The following is a 23,698-nucleotide window of genomic DNA, read 5'->3' as shown; positions in this document are numbered from 1 at the left end:
CTGCCGTCAGGGAGGAGGTGCAGGAGTTGTAAGTTCCACACTATCAGGCTATTACCCTTCAATCGTCAGGCTCCTGTTGTACTATGGATGCCTCAGCGTAGTATATGGTGACATATACTTTGTGTACTTTGATAGTAAATTGAATTTGACTTTGAACTTTGAACTCTGGAAGATGTAAACCAAAGATGGATGAAGTCAAGCTAAGGAACCTTATTGTCTTCTCAAGTTATATCGAAAACGCACACATGTGCACTTGTAAACAACCCTAACTCCATGTTTAAAGTGGTTGCAGGAATCTAAAAGTTCAGATCTGTAAAAAGGCCCAAGAAGCAATTTACTGAAAGCAGGATTGGCCAATAAACAACAATGGTCCCTGTGGAAATGACGGCTAATAAAAATAATTGAAGTTAGCCAATAAAAGCATTTGTTTACAGTAATAAAACAAAGATAGCCAATTAGTAACATTGAAAAGGGGATAGTAGGGAATTATTTCTGGTAATGAATTAAACATTTATTTGTGAGTAACTCCAAACTCTGTTGCTAGGGACAATATCTGGGGATTATCATTTCTGCTGTGTTAATAACATGGATGTGTTCATACTTCAGAGTAATTATATCCAGCCTTGGCTATGAGTAAGGCTACTGGTTCTTTACTAACAGTATGGGCACATCATTAACACTTAACCAAGATAAATGATTTAATTGTTGGCCTTCCTTCAACGACTGGTTTGACTTGAGCATTAGATCAAACTGAAAACTATTCCAACCCAGCTGCCTGGGTCCACCAGAAGTTGGGTCTGTGTTTAATGCCTTGGAGATCGTTGATTGGCCAAACAATATAGCAGTTGTCTCATTGCAAGTATGTGCTCCAGTCAAAGGAAGAAAGTCAGACTATGTACAAATTCCATAGTGTAATGATGAAATAGTCGAGAATAGAGAGAGAAGGGAATTCACTGTGCTAACATGTTTTATACCTCTTACAGACCACTTGATGAGATAATCCCTGTGATTGTGAGTGTGTGAAAGGAATTTTTCAATGTAATTATATTTTCCTTCATTGGCCTGGAACTTCCTTCTGCATTTCTCTCTTTTCCAGAGACCACCCAGCTGATTTGTCAGTCTGGCCATTGCGGTGGGAATAGTTGGTTTTAGAACGATTTTCTTTATTCAAACAGTTTCATTTCCTTAACCACCAGCAATTCTTCAAGGAAGTTTACTGAATAGAAACCTCTCGAAGACAGCACGTACATCTGAGAAGAACTGAATGCAGGATCAAGTCTGGAAGAAGGGTCTCAACTTGAAACATTGGTTGCCCATTGATCCTGCCTCGCCCCCGAGTTGCTCTGTGTTGTATGTTGCATTTGGCCCTGGGCTGAAAGAATGGCTAATTTATATGAAGGAGAGATGGGTTTTATTTACCTCATGAATATATAACATCAGCATTTTATTTCCTATTTTACCTCCTATAGATTCCTTGTGAAATCAGCTAAATTACTTCGAGCATTGGAGGCAAGGGTCTGAACACCAAGGAACGAGATGCATAGGCATCAATGTGACAGAATTTAATTCCATAGGTTAATTGAACGTAGGCTTGAAGATGAACTGGTTGCAGTTATGGAGAAAAATACGGGGAGCAGGACTGCAAACAGAAGGAGATCTGCAGATGCTGGGAATCAGAACAAAACACGTAAAATGCTGGAGGCACTCGGCAGGCCAGGCAGCATCTACGGAAAAGAGTATAGTTGATGTTTCAGGCCGAGACCCTTCATCAAGACTCATTGGGTAGCTTGTTCCTAAAGCATGAAGGACCAAATGGTCTTCTTCTGCACAGTAGGATCTCATGGTACTGTAATGTTTACAGCCTATAGCTCCCTTGCTCTTTGACTAAAATAGGATGTCCAAGCTTGTGAGTGCTCTGAAGGAAAAGGCACGGCACTTGAAGTTCAGAACTCCATTAGAGTCTGCAGGGAGAAATTTCTGACTGCAGTCGGCTGAGGTGGGTAAACGGTGACAGTTCTGAAGTACAATTTATCAAGCATCCAGTTTATGAAGCAGGTTTTGGAAATCTAGCTCAAAGAAGTGAGCTCACTGTGTATCTGGGGTTTCCTGATAGTTGGCCTCTCTTGTTGGTGTCCTTTAGTCAGATTGTATGCCTTGATGATACCAGCAGTGTACTTCAGTATGATGTACCTACTGTGCAAAAGTATCTGGAAACCAATTTTGAGTAAGATTATAAAAGTACTAAATATCAGAGTTCAGCCTTCTTAATAAACTTTTATTGTCATCTCAGGCTCTACATCAGTGAACATGGTACCTTGATACTGAAAGACGCCGTTCCTGAGGATGCAGGGAGCTATATCTGCCTTGCGTCAAATACGGTTGGAACAGCTCAGGAGGAAGCGACACTCAAGTACACAGGTAAGTGAGCAGGAAGATGCACCTGGAATTGCAACTGCTGCCACGTAGTGTTTCAGGTTAGAGGGTGAAGGGCCTACTCATTCGATCTAGTGGCTCTAGGGCTTAATTCCATCAAAAAGTCTTGATCTCTTTGTTGTTACAATCAGGGAAGCTGAATACTTTCAAAAGGGAATAACAGGATGCAGGGAGTGATCTGAGAGGCACTGGTTTTCCTGATGTCATTGTTTCTGTGCATCTAGAGACACCCACGGTTTCCGCACCGAATCCAATGGTTCTTGCTGTGGTCACTGAGGCAGCGTTGCTGGAATGTCAAGCTACAGGGATCCCTCAGCCCGAGGTCAGATGGTACAAAGGTACTTAGACTTCCCTGGTCACCGCATCACATGGGTTGGCTGACAACAGAGTGAGCAAGGCAGCGTGTTGTCACTGAAAGTACAACACCTTGTGTGCTGACTTCTGTAACATCGATTTCTCCCATCCCCCTCCATCTCTCTGTTCCCATTCCTCATTCTGATTCTCTCACCCCACTCTCCTCACCTACCTATCACCTCCCACTCGTACCTTCCTCCTTCCCTAACTTCCATAGTTTTAGGGACAGCTTCTTCCCCTCCACCATCAGATTTCTGAATGGTCACTGAACCAATGAACAGTACCTCACTATTTTTGCATTCCTTTTGCACCTCCTATTATGAATAACAAAAGCAATGTATATAAATACAAGAAAGCCTGCGGGTGCTGGAAATCCAAAGCAACACACAATATTCTGGAGAAACTCCGCATCTATGGAAAAGAATAAACAGTCGAAGTTTCGGGCCGAGACCCTTCATTAGGACTGAGAAGGAAGGGGGAGATGCCAGAATAAAAAGATGGAGTGAGGGGAAAGAGGCTAGCTGTATATTTATCTAATTGTGATTTATAGAGTTTTTATGTATTGCACTGTATTGCTGCCACAAAACAACAGATTTCACGACATATGTCAGTGATAATAAACCTGATTCTGATTCTGGTCCACTGATTCACTCTTCTTCAGCTCTTCTCCCAGTGTCTTACTTCATCCCTCCTCAAGTGATCTCACCTATCACCTGCCAGTTTGTACTCATTCCCCTCCCTTCCACATTCTTATTCTAACCTCGGCCTTCTTGACCTTCCTGTCCTGTTGAAGGTCTTGGCTGAAACCTCAGCTGTTTATTCCCCTCCACAGAGGCTGCCAGATTTGCTGAGTTCCTCCAGCACTTTGCGTGTGTTAACCTGCTCAGCAGGTTGCCCAATGTTGGAAATTTGCTGTGGTGTGTTGGTCAGAGTGCAGCATGCAACAAAAAACAACATCAACAATTATAATGAATTATATAAAAAGTAAAGTTAGAAGTACAGATATGGAATAGATTGTGCATAAATATCATTACGTATTTGCGATGCCAACTGCATTATAAAAAGTGGTTTAAACGGTTTACAGTCCAATGCAGTGAATGAGGTAATGATAGAGGGGGCTAGAATGATTGATCAGAATAACTGCGTAGGGGAAAAACTATTTAGCTGACGTGAAGTTTTTGTTTCAGTAGCCCTGTAGTGCACACCAGAAGGAAGTTTTTGGACAAGGGTGTTTGCTGGGTGTGTAGTGTGCACCATGAATTTTTCCTGCCCGCTTCCTTGTCCTGGGCATGTACAAGTCCTGCAGTGATGGTAGACTACAGCCAATGACCCTTTCTGCTGACCCTGGAGTAGTAGATGTCATATTGCTTAGGACCATGGGAATAGCACAGTATTACCTGGGTGATTCAATCAATGGAATCTTAAAATATGGATTCAGTGGGCTGCTGCTCAGAATTCCCAGTCTTTTCCATGTTTCCATATAGAATCAGGAAGTTTACTGAACGGCTCAAAGAAAGAAATGATCCCCAAGATGAGAGGCTCCCATTTTAAAATAGCAAGAATAGAAAAAGAGAGAGAAAATGACTTAAATCATGATAGGTTTACTGCTCCAAAATGCTTTCTTCTGAGAGACAGACTTAAACCATAAAACATAACAGAAATAGGCCATTTGTCCCATCGAGTCTTCCCCACCATTCTACCATGATGATTATTCCTCTCAATCCCATTCTCCTGCTTTCTCCCCGTAACCTCTGGCACCCTGACTAATGAAGAACCTATCGACCTCGATGTCTCGATGTGCGTAATGATGTTATGACTCTGTGCTGAGCAGATGATTTGGAGATGACTCTGGTGCCATTTGCAAAAGTCGATCTTCTTCAAGGAACAATGATGATAATGGACGTGCAGGACATGGATGCTGGAGTGTATACTTGCTTAGCAACTAATGAAGCAGGCTCCTCTGCCGCTGTGGTCACGTTGGATGTTGGTTGTAAGTTACCCTACAACACGATTCACTGGTAGTCTTTCAGTTCAAGATGGTTTCATGTCATTTCCAGCACATAAGTTTAAAGGAGAATGAAAAAAAATTGTTATAAATTGCTTATATACATTGATTGTGTGTCAAGTGCCACTAGGTGCATCTATATACACTATGACTTTGACAGGAAATGATAAACTAGTGGTGGTGGGGTGGGTTAGTGGGCGGAGGTGTTGATCAGCTTTACTGCTTGGGGAAAGTTACTGTTGTTTGGGTCTGGCTGGCCTGGATTGAAAGCTACATAGCCTCCACCATGGTGGGACTGGTTGTGAATTGATGGTGTCTTGGTTGGTAATGTTCTGCCCCTCTTCTGTTCCACAGCTGCCCCCCTGTTTTCAGAGGCTCCATCTGATGTCTCCGTGGCCATCAGTAAGAATGTGACGTTGCCTTGCAGTGCGGAAGGTTATCCCACTCCACAGATCAAATGGCAGCGAACTGATGGACAGCCCATCTTCAACAAAGCTGATTCGATGAGTCTTGTTACCCAGTTGGGCTCTGGTGGCTTGTTTATAGAGAGTAAGTAAAGGCTGTTTTCAACTCATCGATCTTTGGAGTGTAAGTGCTGTTGGCAAAGCCAATATTTAGTACCATTGCCTGCAGGAAGCCTGAGGTGAGCAGCTTCCCTCTTGTAGACGGTGTAAGGGACAGACTCTCCAGTCAGGCTATTAGGTGAGGAACTCCAAGTTTTAATCCCAGCGATGATTGATTTCAAAGCCAGGATTATTTCTGACTTGGGGGGAGGGGGAATGTTATGTACACGCAGAACAAAAACAGCAACAGAGCAGTAGGATTACACATTTTTACCGAGTCATGTTAGGAACGGTTTACGCTGCACAAATTACAGTGCCGGAGCGACAAACCAAGCCCGCTGAGGCTAAATCGAAAGCATGAGCCAAAAGAGAGTGCCTCTTGTGCGTTGGAGGCCCGGTCGATTCACCACCCCATTGATCGGCCGTATTCGCTTTTGCCGTATTTTCGCAATCAATTCAGGGGTTGGAGGGTAAAGTGCTGGCGGTGATGATTCCAGTTGCCTGCTTTCTTTGTGCTTGTGTTTGAGAAGTTCTGTCAAAGATAGTTCTGTAAGTGGTCACAGTATACCTTTGCATTTGAGACAAAGTGGGCTGCTGGTGGGAAAGTAAATGCTTTAAGTAACGTGATTTTATCAGGAACATGGGACATTGTCATCTTCCTTTCCAAACAGACAGGTGATTACAAATTTGTACCTTAAGTAGATCAAAAGCCAGTGGTCACAGCCTCAGAATTCAAGGACATCCCTTTAAAACAGAGATGCAGAGGAATTTCTTTTGCAAAAGGGTGGTGAGTCTGCGGAATTCATTGCTCAATTTCCCCGCCAGTGCTGGAGCTTCATTTGTTTTTTCCTCTTTACAGATGTGTGGTTGGATGACGAGGCCATGTACGTTTGTGAGGCCAGGAACCAGTTTGGAGTGATCCGTGGAGAAATGGCACTGACCGTCACCGGTCTTGGTGAGTCACCAGATGTGAAAGCAGAGAAGTATTTTGTCCTGACGGATCTCTTTCAGGATTTCTGTTCCTCCCCCCTGTAAAAATAAAAGAGGAAATCCTGGAAACATTCAGCAGGTCACCCAGCCTCTGCGGAAAGAGAAACATTTCAGAACAGAGATACCTCTAACAGAGTAAAAGCTCTTTCACTCCGATCCCCTACTGAGGACTGGCTCATGGGTTTCTTCCTCCTATAGTCAATAATTAGCTTTTTAGTTTTGAGTGAGAGGTTGTTGTGGCACCATTCAACCAGATTTTCAATCTCCCTCCTAAATGCCGGCTTGTCGCCACTTTTGACTGGGCCAACCATAGTGGTGCCATGACAAACTTTAATTTGGCATTGGAGCTGTACTTAGCCACATGATCATAAGTATAAAACAAGTAAAGCTTGCTTCAATGGTGCTAGGTTGTTGAAAACTCCATATTTTAATACATTATGTCAGGCACTTTTCCTTTACATTACATTTTGCTCTTTCTTATTTCCTTAAATTTATTCCTGATTTTTGCCATAACTTGATGATCCCTGTAGGGCACTCTCAGTTCTGTTGAACAGTGTCATCAAGAGATACAGCGTGGAAACTGGTCTAAAGGCACTAGGACCTTGCGGCAACTGTCAATGAGAACAGGTTCTGGGGGCACTAGGACCCTGCGGCTACCGTCAAGGGGAATACAGGGGCACTAGGACCCTGCGGCAACCGTCATGGGAACAGATCTGGGGTCACTAGGACCCTGCGGCAACTCTCATTTTTTACACGTAGCAGCCCACACAGATTTTATTGTTCCCAAATTCCTATCAACTATCCTTAGATTCTATTTCACCTCCATACCTAGGGCAGTTTACAGTGAGAATGTGCAGTCTCTACATGGACAGCACGGGAAGTTGCAATTAAACCTTGGCTAAGGAGTCAAGAGGTGGCACCTCACTGGCTGGACCTCTGTACTTCCCCAAACATCCTGAGTCTCTCTTTAGTCAAGTGAAGTTTATTGTTATTTAACTACATGTATGTATATTACAAATAAACTTCTCCTGACTAAAGATACTTTACAAACCACTCCTTAGTGGTAGTGTCCCGTGAATCAACACAGCACTTTCTTTTATACTGTTCTGTGCTTTCTGTGACTGAGCAGGCAAAACTCTGTCTGGTGTCCCAACTGGAATGATAATAGTTCTGCTGGAGTGATGATGTGAAGGATTACACATGGTTACATTGTTACACACAGTTACATTTAGATTAGTTTTATTTATCATCTGTACATTGAAACATATAGTGCAGCATTTGCATCAAATTAAATCACTAAAGATTGTGCAGCACGCAAGTGTTGCTATGGGTCTGGTGCCAGCAAAGCATGCCGACAACTCACTAATCCTAAGCTAAATGTCCTTGTGATAGTGGTGAACCAAAATAGGTTGTAAACTTGACCTAGACTGTATGTTTAACCCTAATGTATATGGGAGGAAACCCACATGGTCACGGGGAGAACATACAAGCTCCTTACAGACAGCGGTGCGAGTTGAACCCCGAACTTACAGCTGGAGCTGTAATAGTGTTACATTAACCATTACACTACCATGACACTCTGTGCCATGCCAATGATGTTTGGAAGATCAGTGCATGTGGAATATTTTATCTCATTCTGCAGAATGGACTCCAGATGCCAATGTAAAATAAGCCAGCTTTCTCACTGATGAAAGGGAATAACTTCATTCCCTGTTTCTAATTACCCCATCTTTATCATTCATTTTGGTAAATTCAAAACATGAATATTAAAACTCTTGTTGAATTTTGGTGGGGGAGCTTCAAATTTAAGGGATGGCTTGGGCAGAAAGGACATAGGAGCATTTTGTTTGTCTTAAGACTTAACATTTGGCTTGTACCTTATGTGAAATAAGTTAAAAACTCAAACTTGAGTAACACAATACCATTCTGTGAAACAGAAGTTTTCCTTTGTTGTGTGCTCTAAACATGCCTGCTTTATACTTCACCTCAAGAACAAAGTTGAACTGGGCAGATTTTGGAAGAGGATAATAATGTACACAACTGTGCAAAAGTCTTAGGCACCCTAGGTTTTTTATATGGTTTCAAATGGCATGGCCTTCACAGAGCCCTGATCTCATCGCGATTATCTGAAGAGAGAGAAGCAAGTGAGACAGCCAAAGTCTGCAGAAGAACTGTGGAAAGTTCTCCAAGATGCTTGGAACAACCTACCAGCCAATTTTCTTATAAAACTGCACAGCAGTGTACCTAAGAGAATTGATGCAGTTTTAAAGACAAAGTGTGGTCACGGCAAGCATTGATTTGATTGAGTTTTCCTGTTCGCTGCTCTTGATAGAAATTTTCATTTCATTATTTTTGAAAGCATCTTTGCTTTACAGAAGTTTTTTTTATGTGTGTCGAAGACATTTGCACAGGACTGTACATACAGTGCTGACAAACATGAGACTGAGGAAAACTTTCTAATCACTACTTTTTTGGGTTACATGAACAATGAAATAGATTCTAATTGTTTTATTAGACCGTGACACACTATCATGAAGCCATATGTTATACAGCAATTCCTGTGGAGTTTTATTGAGTGGCTTGATCCAAGCAGTGTTCAGAAAAGAAGTGATAACAAGACGATGGGAGTATGAGAATCCAGTGCGAGGACTGAGACATGCGTACAATCGGCCTACCTCTTGTCTTGTTGGATGCTTGGAACTTACTGTTGAGAATCCTATTTAACTTAATAGTGACATAATGAACTGGTTGTTTTATGAAAGCAGATCCCAAATATGTCACTTCGATATTCTCTTTCCACTTAAGTTGCCCCTGAATTGGCAGGAAGCGTCCCCGTCATCAGTGTGCTGGAAAGTCGGTCGTTGACGTTGCCATGTGTGATCCTGGCAGGAAATCCCTACCCCGAACGTTACTGGTTAAAAGACAGCCAGCTGGTGAGTTTGTTCTTGATGACATTTCTCAGCTTGGAATGATTATTGTACATTCAATGTAGAATGACTCCTGCATGTGCTTTCAACCGCATAGGCCGAGGCCTTAGGTAATACTTATTTACCTCATGGCTGCTCCTTGTTTCTACTCAAGGAATCTTTCTTTTCCCCAATCTCATTTGGGTTGAGACAGTGAAAGCAAATATCATTATTTCTCTCCAGAAAGAGGAATTGCATTAGCAAAGCTTGCACAGTTGACAGTGGCCGGAGAGAGGAGAAATTGAAGACCATATAATGATGATGTAAGCATAAGGGAGAAGTAATGACTGGAAAATTGGATACTTTGGAAATGGTGGTTTTGTAATTTATAAAAATAAACTTTATTCATAATAAAAAATTATCAATTTAAGCCTTTACCACCCCATGAGCCTCTGCATCCAACACATCATTCTATGCAACTTCCACCAACTCCAAAGGGATCCTACCAGCAAACACATTTTTACCGTTCCCACTCTCTGCATTCCACGGGGGTCACTCCATCCGCAATTCCCTTGTCCATTCGTCCCTCCCCCACTAATCTCCCTCCCACCCAGCACTTAATCACTGCAAGCAGACAACGAGCTACACCTGCCCATTCACCTCCTCCCTCGCGTCCATTCAGGGCCCCAAGCAGTCCTTCCAGGTGAAGCGGCGTTTCACTTGCGAATCGGCTGGGGTTGTCTATTGTGTCCAGTGCTCCCGATCGGCCACCTCTGCATTGGTGTGGCCTGTTGTAAGTTGTGGGACTGCTTCATCGGGCACCTCTGCCCCATCCGACAAAAGTGGAACATCCCAGTGGCCAAACATTTTAATTCCCATTCCCACTCTGACATGTTGGTCCATGGCCTCCTCTTGTGTCAAGACAAGGCCACTCTCAGGGTGGAGGAGCAACACTGTATATTCCTTCTGGGTAGCCTCCAAGCTGATGGCGTGAATATCAGTTTATCCTTCCTGTAAAAAAAACTTTTCCCTATCCTTGCCCTTTTCTTCTATTCCCTACTCTGGCCTGTTATCTCTTCTCTACCTGTCTATTACCTCCTGGTGACCCTCTTCCATCCCTTTCTCCTATGGTCCACTCTCCTCTCCTATCAGATTCCTTCCTCTCCAACCCTTGACCCTTCCCACCCACCTGGCTTCACCTATCACCTTCTAGCTATCCTTCTTCCCCTCCCCTCCACCTATTTATTCTGGCATCTTCCCCCTTCCTTTACAGACCTGAGGAAGGGTCCTGGCTCGAAACGTTGACTGATTGTTCTTTTCCATAGATGCTGCCTAAACAGCTGAGTTCTTCCAGCATTTTGTGTGTGTTGCTCTGGATTTCCAGTGAGATCTCTTTGAGTTAAAGGCTTTACATTCATAGCAAATGCTTTCAGTTCCGTGCTGTTACATTCTTTAAAACCAATAGAACGGTTATCATTCTATTGGAATAGCAACAGGTCTATTGGTTTTTAGGAATGTGGTGGTACACTACCGCAACTATTGAGGGGCTTCCTCACCCAACCTGGCCCCTCGTTCTCATGTAGTGGAAAACCCCTATACTGTGATCCTTTTCCAGTGGATTTTTGAATCTCTAAATAAACTGTATTCATAATAAAAATTATTCACTGGTGTTAGGATGGGTCTTGGGGACTGATAATTTGGATGGCTGCAGTTAAACTTCCTTCCATTTGCCTGTTATCTACACACAGGCTTTATAATACAGGCCCTTTCTACAGGAGAGGTGAAAGAGCACTAGCTGACATTACCTGGCCCAGACTGCATCTTCTGGTTAATACAGCCTACATCGATGTCCTTATTGGGATCAACCAACTCCAATTAGATCAAGAATCTCACCTGTACCTTCTGGTTTGAATGACTCAGTGCATAAGGATTATGAGTAACAATATTAATGTAGAATTATGTAAATGGGTGGTTAATAGTCGACATAGATCGGTGTTCTGTGCTGTATCTCAATGGCTCTATATGCTATATGGACCTTAAATCTGTTTCATGATTTTAAAAGTTTATTGGTTTGAAGTGTTGGTGCCAACTTATATTTTGGCCCGTGGCCCCAGTTACTAAGTTCTGTCGACACGATACGTAATGAAATTTCAGTGTTAAGACTCATCATGCGAGTTGATAGAGAAGGGGAAATATGTTAGTTCCACATAAACACTGCGGCTTGGAAGCAGTGAGTGTAGAGGTCATGTGAAGGAATTGACCTGTGGGGTCCAGTGCATCAGAGGGCTTTTAAATGAGGTGTTCAGTAAAGCTCAGAAGAATGACAGGGGATCATATTGAAACGTACTAAGTTCTATCAAGGCTACATAGATGGGATGCAGGGATGATGTTTCCCTTGGCTGGGGATCAAAAACATGGGATCGCAGTCTTGAAATATGGAGTAGGGCATTTAAGACCAAGATGAAAAGGAATTAACACAAAGTGCTGGAGGAACTCAGCAGGCCAGGCAGCATCTAGGAAAAGAGTACAGTCGATGCTTCAGGCTGAGGCCCTTCAGTAGGACACTCAGCCTGAAACGTCAACTATACTCTTTTCCCAGACGCTGCCTGACCTGCTGAGTTCCTCCAGCATTTTGTGTGTGTTTCTCGGATTTCCAGCATCTGCAGATTTTCTCTTGTTTGTGAAGGGGAATTTATCTTACTCAGTGATGCCATGAACTCTCTACCACAGAGGAGGCCAAACCATTGGAAGTATTTCAGACCGTGGCATATAGATGATGCGACACAAAAGGCAGGAACTTGGTATTGAGATGGATGATCAGTGAGAATCATGCTGGAGCAGACTCAAAGGGACAAATGGCCAATTTCTACTTTTATTTTCTATGTTCTCAAGCATCGAAATGCCTGTCAGGAGAAGTCAACAGTTTAAGAGAGAAAGAAAACATAAGGAAAGGGGGAGCTGGAAGGCAAAGTGAAAAAACACGTCCCACACTATTGACTATCCATGGAGAGATATGATTGTTAGTTACTGATACTGAGAAGTGATTCTGCAGTTACTGATACTGAGTTATAAAACTAATTATTGATACTGAAGTGTAATATTGTAGTTATTGATACTGAAGTGTAACACTGTAGTTATTGATAGTGAAGTGTAATACTGTAGTTATTGATACTGTATTTCCTCTCTTCTTCCTCCCCTTCCAGTTGAGCTTGGACAGGCGCCTGTCAATTCGAAGCGATGGCAGCTTCCACATTGAGAGGGCAGAGCAAGGAGACACTGGGAAATATGTATGCACTATCACAAATATAGTGGGATCTGTTAACAAAACCATCACAGTGAGTGTCCATGGTGAGTAGTATGGAGAGAGAGAGAGAAGCGGAGGTTATTTGATCAAAGTTTTTGACCAGCTCCAGCTGCAGTGAGGTGGTTCCATATCTGTTCCCAGCATTACCATGGAGATGGAACCATGGGACTTTTGGTCTGAATCAACATTAGTCTATGTAGAATCGTTTTCTTGGGTAGTAACTACTCTGAGATGAATATCACCTCATGCATTGTCCCCATGAGCAAACACTTTACATTGGATGCATCCAAGAGGCTTAAGGATATATAAATCAATGTGGGAAATGGTGAGTTGGTCTTGATACCTTCTCTGCCATTCATAGGATCATGCCATATCTTTTGCCTCAGTGCTACTCTGCAACACCACCCACAAGCACCTTGATTTCTTTACACAGCCCCTGTGGCCCAGGATCAGCCTTGACCATGTTCTCAGCGGCCATGTGGGCCTTCCCAAGATGCTGCATTTCCTCCCTCATCCCAAAGATGTATGGATGTCGGTGGGTTAATTGTGGATAAATTACCCCTAGTGAGTAGATGGGTTAGTAGACTCTGGGGGAAATCAAACTGGATTAGTGGAGCGTTAGTGTAAATTGGTTGCTGGTGATGGAAGGCTTGTATCCAATATGTAAACTTAAGTCTGTGACTATAATGTCCATCTTCAGCTTGGACTGCAAGTTGCATTTTACCTGCTGCTGGAAGGTGCTTCTCCTCTACAAAGGGAGGATTCAAAGCCTGTTGACAATTCATTTATGTTAGTTTTGATGAATTTATAGAGTTCAGCACCAGAAAAAATTCTTTGGTGTCAGGTAGACTGCACAGAAAGGCATGAATTATTGAAAGAGGCACCACAAAAGGCTCTATTTTGCCCTTCATGTTTTTGCATGTCAAAATACAGAATAATTTTTAGGTGATGATTATCTCTGATCATTTTGCCTGTATATAATATTTGAGGATGTTTGATTTACAGTACTTCCGTCAATCAAAGCCGGTCATAATGTCCTCACCACGGAGGAGGAAATGCCTGTGACTCTGCTCTGTGAATCGAGTGGAGTTCCAAGGCCATCCATTGTCTGGTCCAAGGTACGAGTGAACCACAGGCCCCTGTTTCTGGTGTCAGGTTTGTTACAGTAGTTGGCACTGTTATACAGATGTCAGAAGCAATACTAACCCAGAGAAGTGTACTGTAAACTCTGGGAAATATGCAAGCTAGTTTTATAAAGATGTACATTATTGATCATGTGAGAAGCACTTTCTCATGGCACCTGAGACCCGAGTTCAGTCCTGATTTCAGATCTTTTCTCTACAAGTCCACACATTCTCTGTTTCATTCCATCAAAATTCCTCATAATTTTAGATTAACACTTGGTCTTCTTTTCTCAAAACCAAATAAACTAAATCTATTCATCCTTCCCTGGTATGTTAACCTTTGCACTTTTGATATTATCTATGTTATTCAAATACTCTCTGTGCAGCGTTTGTAATTACACCAGCTAACATAATTGGGCTCCGTAAGTTATCTCTAGTGTGTGGGTGAGTTCCAGAATCAGTAGGGTGTTGTTGTAAATGTGGGGTGAATAAAACATGGGGATCCATGTAAATGAGCATTCCTGCTCAGTCTGAACTCAATGGGCCGAAGGGCCCGTATCATGCTAAAACTCTGTGACTCTCCACATATAAAAACTTCTGTTGTGAAGACAGCCTTGATAAAGTAATGTTTTTTTTTGCCTTGGTAAAAGAATTTAAAGATCAGAGGAAGACTTCAGAAAAAGTGAATTTAGGTCGCAAAGTACTGGCCTTAGTGTTGCAGGTCACTCAGTGCAGAAAGCCAGAAATACCGGACGGTGGCTGGCCTGCTGAACTTAAAGCCCGAACATCTCATTTCATTCTGTCCCCCACTCACCTTGTCAATTCACCAGCAGCAGAGCTGGAGGGAGAAGTCAAAGTCTTGTACAGGCGAGAAGCAGCTTGTAGGAGTGTCAGAGAAAGAGGGTTTCTTATGTGATGATGTCCTTTCATTCTGGAATTCCCTACCAAAATTCATTTCAAAACTCTCTACTGTGTGATAGCTAAATTAAAAAAAAATATATTCCACAGATTTTCCTCTAAGAAATTAAAAGGATTGACTTAGTTTGTTGTGTCACATGTTTTGGATTGATTTCCGGGAGAGAGCAAGCTTGTGGTGTGTGGACCGTGGAAGGTGATTTGTTCAAGGATGTTATTTGGGGTAGTTTAGGGGGAGCTTTGCTTTGTGGGAGCAAATAATAGGGGGTGATAAAAGTAGCCAGCTGCATTTAGTGTAGGTGGGTAAAGCAGCTGATATGAACAAAGAAAAAGGACCTGTTTCTGTGCTGTATAACTCTGTGATTGTGGTCTGCGGTTGAGGTCATACTCCCAGTGCTGGTGTTACATAACAAGTGTTCCCTCATAAAGGAGTGAAGCAGATATCTCCCTTCCCGGGCAACAAACACAAAATGCTGGAGGAACTCATCAAGCCAGACAACATCAATGGAGGGGAATAAACGGCCGATGTTTCTGGCGGAGGCCTTTCACCAGGATCTTCATCATGGGTGCTGTTTGGCCTGCTGAGTTCCTCCAGGTGTGTGTGCGTGTGTGTGTGTGTGTGTGTGTGTGTGTGTGTGTGTGTGTGTGTGTGTGTGTGTGTGTGTGTGTGTGTGTGTGTGTGTGTGTGTGTGTGTGTGTGTGTGTGTGTGTGTTGTTCTGGATCTCCAGCATTTGCAGAATCTCTTGATGTTTATGATTTGCTTCTCCTTTCCCTGTCCTCCTCACTATTTCTCTTTCATATTGCCAACTCATCTTGCTCAGGCCAATTATGACTAACAAGGGAGTGAGGGCAGCCGGTCTATCTGATGGATTTGTCTTCTCTCTATTGCTTGTAACGCTGCTGGCGTTTAGGGCAGCAATGAAGATCCTCCATCTCTGGCGGTGTTCAGGGCTTCCTTCATCATGTCGGAAGCTTCCTCTCAGTTTACTGTCAGTCACACAAGTCCCAGGTGGAGACTCAGGAATACCGTCACCCTCAGATGTAGGATTCTTCATTGCTGTTTCCATAACAATTTTGTTTTACCAGTCAGTATTGTTAGCCCTGAATTGAACCCCAGGACCTGGAGGACAGGAATGGAAAAAGTTAATTATTGGGTTAGACAGAGTCTGCAGTTTAGCATGAGCTCTGTTTTAGATCAGCTGATCAGAGCCAACACGGGCACTCCACTGAAATCAGACTGCCCTACAGAAAACTTGACAATAAAACAGAGGTGGAAGAGTGGAACACAGTGTGATGATAATCCTAACAGTGAACTCCTGGAGCAGTGAGTTCCTGGAGCTGTTCAGCTTCTTCCTCCTTGGCGTGGAAATGATGTGTCACAATCAGGTCTAGTATCACGACACATGTTGTGAAATCTGTTGTTTTGTGGCAGCAGTACAGTGCAATATATAGAAAATACTATAATTTAGAACAAGAAATATACAATATGCCTTTAAAAATTCAATTAATTAAGCAGCATAAAAAGAGAATTAAAAATAGTGAGGTAACATTTATGGGTTGGTTCATTGTCCGTTCAGAGATCTGATGGCCGAGGGGAAGAAGCTGTTCCTGAAACATTGTGTCTTCAGGCACCTGTACCTCCTCTCTGATGTTTAGCAATGAGAAGAAGGCATGTCCTGGTGGCGGGGGTATTTATTGACTTGGTGGAGGCTAAGTCGTTGATTGAGTGGAGGTTGATATGTTCTTGAACAGTAAGGGTGTCTAAGGGTACGGGAAGAAAGCCCAAGAATGGGGCTGAGAGGGGTAATAACTCCGCTATGAAGGAATGGCAGAGTAGACTCCAGTTGGCGAATTCCACTCTGATGTCTTATGGTGTTGTGGTGTTTGATGCACCATCAATAACTCACTCTGAGACGTAAGGCGAGATATCGGCTTTTATAGACTGGAAGAAGGAACAAGCAGTGAGTGACCACCATACTACATCCTGGAGACTGAGAGGCCGGGCTCAGGCCTCAATCGCCTTTATACAGGGGTCTGTGGGAGGAGCCATAGGAGCAGTCAGCAGGGGGCGTGTCCAGACAGGTATATGTAGTTCACCACAGTGTTAATGACAGATGCCACTTCTTTGAAGCATCACCTTTTGAAGGTCCTTGATGGTGGGGAGGCTAATGCTGGAGTTTGAAACCCTCTGCAGATTTTATCAGTCCTGTGCCATGGCCCCTCCATACCAGGTGGTGATGCAACAAGCTGGAACGCTCCCCATGGTACATTCTGTAAAAAAATAGTTAGAGGCTTTGGTGACAGGCCAAATCTCCTCAAGTTCCTAGTGAAAAGTAGCCGCTGACATACCTTGTTCGTAATTGCATCAATATGTTGGGCGGAGAGGGGGTGAGAAGGAGGTGGGGGCGGCGGGAACTACTATCATAAGCATCTCCATCTTGTTGAAAATGTGACTGACTGTGAATTTCTTGCTCTCTGAATGCACGCCCAGGAAGGAAAGCACTTGCATCTACAAGGGCCACACTATCGCACGGATGCTAATGGAAGCCTCGTGATTTCTGCTCCGTCACTGGAGGACTCCGGCATCTATGTCTGCACAGCCTCCAACGTTGTGGGGTTTGCCAGCAGAGAACTCCAGCTGTTTGTTCACAGTAAGACGATTAATATCGTTACAGATAGAATTGGCTCATCAGTACACTTGCTACAGCAGAAAAGCTCCAGGGGACAAAATGAATCCCTGTGTGAGGTATAGGTAAGTCTGAAACCTGGAACTGGACCCCAGCAGCCAGCCTGCTTTCAACGGGTCCACTTCCAGATCTAACAGAGGAGCCGGTGGACTCTGGGGACTGAGCAATTCTTTGGGAGATGAGCAATTTACTTAAAATTGTTACTGAGGCCACATGCTTAAACACATGCTTTAACAGAGATTTAACATCTGTGGGATGGTATCTTGAGCAGTCAAGGAAAGGTGAGAACAGACTCAGAATGTGGTCATATGGAAACACGAGAGACTGCAAAAAGCAGGTCTCTTTTCCGAACATTGGGCCGCGTGGGGAAGGAGAACTTTGATCTAGCCCCTCATGCTTGATGTCATTCCCTTTGCCACCAGCCTGTGATCCAAACAGGATCTCCCTCACCCCTATCGGTGGCCCCTACAGTCTCTTCTGATCTCCTGTCTCTTTCCTCTTTCTCCACTCTAAAGTGTGTCCCACCTGCAAACAGCTTCTTACTCACCTACAGGTGGCTTCTGAGGACACAAAACATATAAAGTGAGGTCTTGCTGTTAAGCGCCCAGATCACAGGGCTTTGCACGTTACTTGACTATTCTCATTTGCTACCCAGAGCAGTGGGATCCCACTGAGGCTAACCATTTCAATTTGACTTGTATACCAATTGCACCATCGACTGTACTCCTTCCCCTTGCCCCCCTCCACCTTCTTATTCTGGCTTCCTCCCCCTTCCTTTCCTGTCTCGATGAAAGGGCCTCAGCCCAACACATCGACTGTTCCTTCCTCTCTGTAGATGCTGCTGGAGCTACTGACTTCCTCCAGCGTTCTATGTGCGTTGCTGCCCAATAATGGATTGGTTTGAGCGAAACGTTCCCAGAAAAAAAATGAATGGAGCATAAAGGAGAGAAAACATCACAGAGTAGAGCTTCGCAGCCCGGACTTAATGATATTAGTCCATGATATGAAAATTGTTGGGAACCCCTGCCATAGAGGTTTGATAATACTGTGACTACTAATTGTAAATCTTGAATTCCGCTCTGCAGCCAAACCAAGGATTGGTGGAAAGAGCCCAGCAGATACGGATGGACCGATTGGCATCATCGGCACAGCTGGGACAGAGGTGACGTTGCCGTGTGAGGTTGAGGGCTCTCCGCCTCCCATCATCAGATGGAAGAAAGACTCACGACTGGTACCTGTCACGACAGCCAGGTAACGCACCCTCGCAGGCACAAAGGCTCATGCCGCCATACGCCGTACATCTCGGAGCCGGACCCCGGCACTCTGGTGGAGGTTCCCTTTGTAGCTAGTCCGTGCATCGTAACTGGTCAAGGATGAGAGGTTAGGCTAATTTCCGGATTCATCAAGCTTATGACGCAGGAAGTGACTGAAATTGCTGATTTTTGCCATAAGTGAAAATTGAATTGAATTGACTTTATTTCTTACATCCTTCATATTCGTGAGGAGTAAAAATCTTTACATCTCCGTCTAAGTGTCTAATGTGCAATTTATAGTAATTTGTGATAAATAGTATGTACAAGAGAGCAGTTAATAGAGTATAGAAATACAGTTGTGTCAGCAGGAATTAATCAGTCTGGTGGTCTGGTGGGAGAAGCTGTCCTGGAGCCTGTTGGTCCTGGCTTTTATGCTGTGGTACCGTTTCCTGGGTGGTAGCAGCTGGAACGGTTTGTGGTTGGGGTGACTTGGGTCCCCAATGATCCTTCAAGCCGTTTTTACGCACCTGTCTCTGTAAATATCCTGAATAGTGGGAAGTTCACATCTACAGATGTGCTGGGCTGTCCACACCACTCTCTGCAGAGTCCTGCGATTGAGGGAGGTACGGTTCCAATACTAGGCAGTGATGCAGCCGGTCAGGATGCTCTCAGTTGTGTCCCTGAAGAAGGGAATTACCCTGTACCTACTGTGTTTTTCTGGAGAACGTACATTGCTTTTGTTGGGAGAAACTGCTTTGGTTTCTGTTTCAACCTCTGGTCTTCATTGAATGAATTGAAATTTGCTCGCAGTTGACGGAGTGCTGTGTCAGATGAGCCACTCCAATTCCCATTCATTGTCTGGCGCAGCATTGTCAATAAATACAATATTATAAGAATGGCAAGCAACACACACAAAATGCTGGAGGAACTCAGCAGGCCAGGCAGCATCTGTGGGAAAGAGTAAACAGCCGATGTAACTCAGTCATTTCTCGTGTTTATAAGAATGACAGTTCATCTGACACCACCCCCCCCCCCCGATCACGAGGGAAGAGCAGTAACTCTTTAATGTTGCACTTAATGCCAACTGAGATTACACGTTCTCGTCTACATTCAGGCTCGAGTCTCTTTGGGATACCCCAGAATCAGATCTGTTATCAAGGACATATGTCGTAAAGTTTGTTGTTTTGCAGAAGCAGTACTGGGCAGTACATTTTTTAAAAAATTACTAGACAGTAAAAATTGTGTTGATGGGCTCCATAGCTCATTTGGAAATGTGACGGTGAAGGGGAGGAAACTCTTCCTAAAACAATGAGGGTACGTCGCCAGCCTCCTGTACCTCCTCCCTGGTGGTAGTAATGAGAAGAGTGCATATTCTGGATGGTGAGAGTTCTTAATGATGGATGCAGTCTTCTTGAGGCATCACCTTTTAAAGTTGTCCTCGATGGTGGGGAGATGGTGCCCACGATGGAGCTGGCTGGGTCCACAGCTGTTTGCTGCTTTTGCTGATCTTGCGCACTGGTCCCTCCGTGCCAGACAGCGATGGAACCAGTCAGAAAGCTTTTCACAACACATCTGTAAATATTTTCTGAAGTTAAATATTAGTGAGAGAGAGAGAGAGAAAATGAGAAAGAAAATGAGAAAAAAAGAGAGAAAAAGGAGATAAAGGTGTGAGAGTGAGTCTTCGAATGAATGTGAGAGAGAGTAGAAAGAGAGACAAAGTTGTGTGTGTGTGTGTGTGTGTGTGTGTGTGTGTGTGTGTGTGTGTGTGAGAGAGAGAGAGATAGAGAGAATGTTTATGAGAGGGTGCAAGAAAGAAATCCTTGTGGTGTGGGGATGTTGCATACCTACTGTGGTGAACTATGTGCCTGTCTGGACACGCCCCCTGCTGACTGCTCCTGTGGCTCCTCCCACAGACCCCTGGATAAAGGCGATTGAGGCCTGAGCCCGGCCTCTCAGTCTCCAGGATGTAGTATGGTGGTCACTCACTGCTTGTTCCTTCTTCCAGTCTATAAAAGCCGATATCTCGCCTTACGTCTCAGTGTGAATTATTGATGGTGCATCACCTACATGCATTGCATGCATACTTGCCTTCAGTAGATAGAAATTATACTGAAACACACGCTGCAACTGAGGGTTAAAGTTGCATTTCTAATACTTCTTGCCCAAACTTGCTTTAATTCCTTCATTGTTTTCTTCCCCGAACTGCACTGACTTTGTGCCAGGGGGAAACTTCAAATATATATTCTGAATTCTGACTGATCGTGTTTCATCGTACACCATTAAAAAGTGATACATTACATATTTGATTTATTCAATGGATGCACGTGGGGAGTACCATGAAATGTAACACTTCTTCGTTGGGATAGATGAAACAGATGCTAGAGCTAAAAGGGCTTCTGGCTCTGAAATTAGGATGTTTACTGTGTGGAAAGCATCTAGCTATTTCAGTATGATTTCTATCTATTGAAGGCAAATATGCATGCAATGCACACAGCTACAGCAACGTCCCCACACCACAAGCCTTTCTCTCTTGCACTCCCTCTCATACATTCCCTCTTTCTCTCTCTCTCGCACGCACTCACAGAGCCCATACACAACTCTCTCCTTGGACCCTTTCTTCCCTTTCTTCCTCTTTGTTTTTCCCACACTTAGTCAATCGCACACTCATTCTCACACACAGCCTTCTGTTCTCTTTCATTTTCTTTTTCTCTCTGTTTCATTCACACACCCACTTTCACACACACCTGGATTTCCTATTTCTCTCTTTCTCTCGTTCTCTCTCTCCCTGTCTAATTCACTCAAGTACTCACTCTCAAACACACCCTCTTTCAAACACTCTCTCCTTCTCAAAAACACACACACACCTACAAAGAACATGGAAATCTACAGCACATTACAGACCCTTTGGCCCACAGTATTATGCTGACTGTGTAACCTACCCTAGAAACTGCCTAGAATTACCCTACCATATAGTTCTCTATACCTTTTATCTCTCTCTTCCTCTCTCCCCTTCCCCCCTCTCCGTCCTCCCTTTTCCCCCCTCCCTCTTTCTCTTCCCCCACCCCCCCTCTCTCTCTACCCCTCTCAATCTTTCTCTCTCCTGTTATCTGGTAGATTTTGCTAGTTTTCTAGGCCTTGCAAACTGTCCAGCCAGTGTTTAATTTAAATGGTTCCAAAAATTGGAAGGATGTGGCATTTCATGACAGGGCACTTTTCAGAAGGGGCAATATAGGGGACAAAAATGCACTGCCTTTAAGTGAGAGTGTACATTTGCAGCGTGTTTGGATTACATTTCAGTTTCATTATTTGAACCACCCCTTACTCTGCATCCCAGATCTTAATTTGAGAATAGTTGAAATTACCCCCATAGTGCCTTATGTTTGTGCAATCTGCAGAAGCTGTTATATTGTTGGTAATGAGCCGTCTTTTCACATTTACAATATGTGCATGCAGTTCAATCTGCTGGCTGGCACTATTCCTGACATTTCACTCTGTTTCCTGCTCCATGGGGCTCTGTGCAAAGGCATTTTAAGCTCATTGAGTAATTGAATGGTGCTACAAAATGGGCAGGGATGTACAAATTTTAATGCAAGCCATGCCAGTATAACCCTGCGAGACTTTGTCCAGTCTCATCCAGTTTAATGTCCTCTGGCTAGTTGAGCAACTGACCTCCCTCCTCTGGATCATGGATGAACGATGGTTCAAACCTCTTCAGACTTGCTTCCTGGGATGAACATATTAATCCTGCATGCATCACTCCATCATCAGACATTTTCCTTTACCTATCTGTCACCATTCATGATATCCACTTTTAGAAAACACCAGGTCACAGGAAAGATGCTATGTAAATGCAGTTTGGATCTAAGCTTTCTTCTGCCTTCCTGCGGTGAATGTAACCACAGTTCATGAACTATATGTAAAATAGTTATTTAATTTAACTATTATATATATTTACTGTAATTCACAGTTTTTTCTCTATTATTATGCATTGTACTGCTGCTGTGAAGTTAACAAATTTCATGACATATGCCGGTGTTATTAAACCTGATCCTGATGATTGTCCAGCCTCCACCAAAGGTACAACACTTAGCAGTCACTTCTGCCAGTGCAAAGTCCACACAGACCTCAAAACAGGTAGTCGGATACCAGCTGATATTGGCGCACAACAGAGTCGGAGCTAGGTGCCAACTGTCGTCTGTGGCAGCGGCGGATGTGACCCGACTTGGCTGGTCTGGACCTCCACATCCATCTGGTCCTGCTTGTCTTGTGAAGCATGGGTCTCTTGTTTCTGACTTTGATGATCCATTTATTTCCAGCTTGTTCTGAATGTGTCCTTGCCTGATTATTCTGATTATATCTCAATTCAAGCTTCACCTTTTGAGCACAATGATGTCCTGAGGAGACTTGAGTCTCAAAATGGAGTTGAACATGTAATCTCTGGCATAGAGTGGGGCATTGGCGAATTACTCTTAAAGACTGAACATGTGAGAGTCTGGAAATTGGAAACGTAGTTTTCCTCATCTTTGTGTTGTGGGAGACGAGCTTGGTGAGGTGACTGAGATACGGCAAACAAATTCAAGGATTTACTTGGATTTGAGAATTAAGAAAGGTTGAAGTAAGATTTGTGATGCATAGGGAGATACCTTGTTCCTCAGCAGCAACTTCAGTAATAGAGGTGTGTACTGTCCGTCTGAAGTCAGATATGATGTTGCCAGCTCTCCAGGATCTCCTGTTGTCAGAATCTGGTTTAGTATCACTAACACATGTCATGAAATTTGTCGTCACTACCTCCTCCCATAGATGCTGTCTGGCCTGCTGAGTTCTGCCAGCATTTTGTGTTTTTATTTATATTTCCAGCATCTGCAGATTCACTCGTGTTGTCATGAAATTTGTTGTTTTATGGCAGCAATACAATGCATTACATATAAAATGCTATAAATCACAATAAGAATATATTTTAAAAGAATAAAATAAATAAATAGTGCAAAAAGAGAGCAAAATAGTGAGGTTGTGTATATGGATGAATTTATGTTTTAATTAGAGATAAAGCATGGTGGCCTGTTCTTCCAGCCCACTCTGCACAATTACACAATTAACCCATTAACCTTTGTGTCTTTGGAATGTGGGAGGAAACTGAAGCACCCGGAGGAAACCTACATGGTC

General features: G+C 43.5%; 1 protein-coding gene across 1 annotated transcript in view; it reads left to right on the top strand.

The window, feature by feature from the left end:
* Positions 1-23,698, top strand: part of LOC132407358 (hemicentin-1-like) — a 460,355-nt gene that overhangs the window by 188,904 nt on the left and 247,753 nt on the right. The window contains exons 13-22 of the mRNA XM_059993728.1: positions 2,291-2,418; positions 2,658-2,771; positions 4,619-4,777; positions 5,147-5,341; positions 6,215-6,310; positions 9,151-9,278; positions 12,455-12,599; positions 13,561-13,673; positions 17,087-17,246; positions 18,368-18,533. Of these exons, the coding sequence (XP_059849711.1) occupies positions 2,291-2,418; positions 2,658-2,771; positions 4,619-4,777; positions 5,147-5,341; positions 6,215-6,310; positions 9,151-9,278; positions 12,455-12,599; positions 13,561-13,673; positions 17,087-17,246; positions 18,368-18,533 (1,404 nt within the window). The remainder of the gene's footprint in view (positions 1-2,290; positions 2,419-2,657; positions 2,772-4,618; positions 4,778-5,146; positions 5,342-6,214; positions 6,311-9,150; positions 9,279-12,454; positions 12,600-13,560; positions 13,674-17,086; positions 17,247-18,367; positions 18,534-23,698) is intronic.

The sequence above is a fragment of the Hypanus sabinus genome, chromosome 18 (genome assembly GCF_030144855.1).
Source record: "Hypanus sabinus isolate sHypSab1 chromosome 18, sHypSab1.hap1, whole genome shotgun sequence".
NCBI lineage: Eukaryota > Metazoa > Chordata > Chondrichthyes > Myliobatiformes > Dasyatidae > Hypanus > Hypanus sabinus.
Note: the sequence above shows the minus strand (reverse complement) of the source record. Positions and strands in the feature narration are given on the sequence as shown.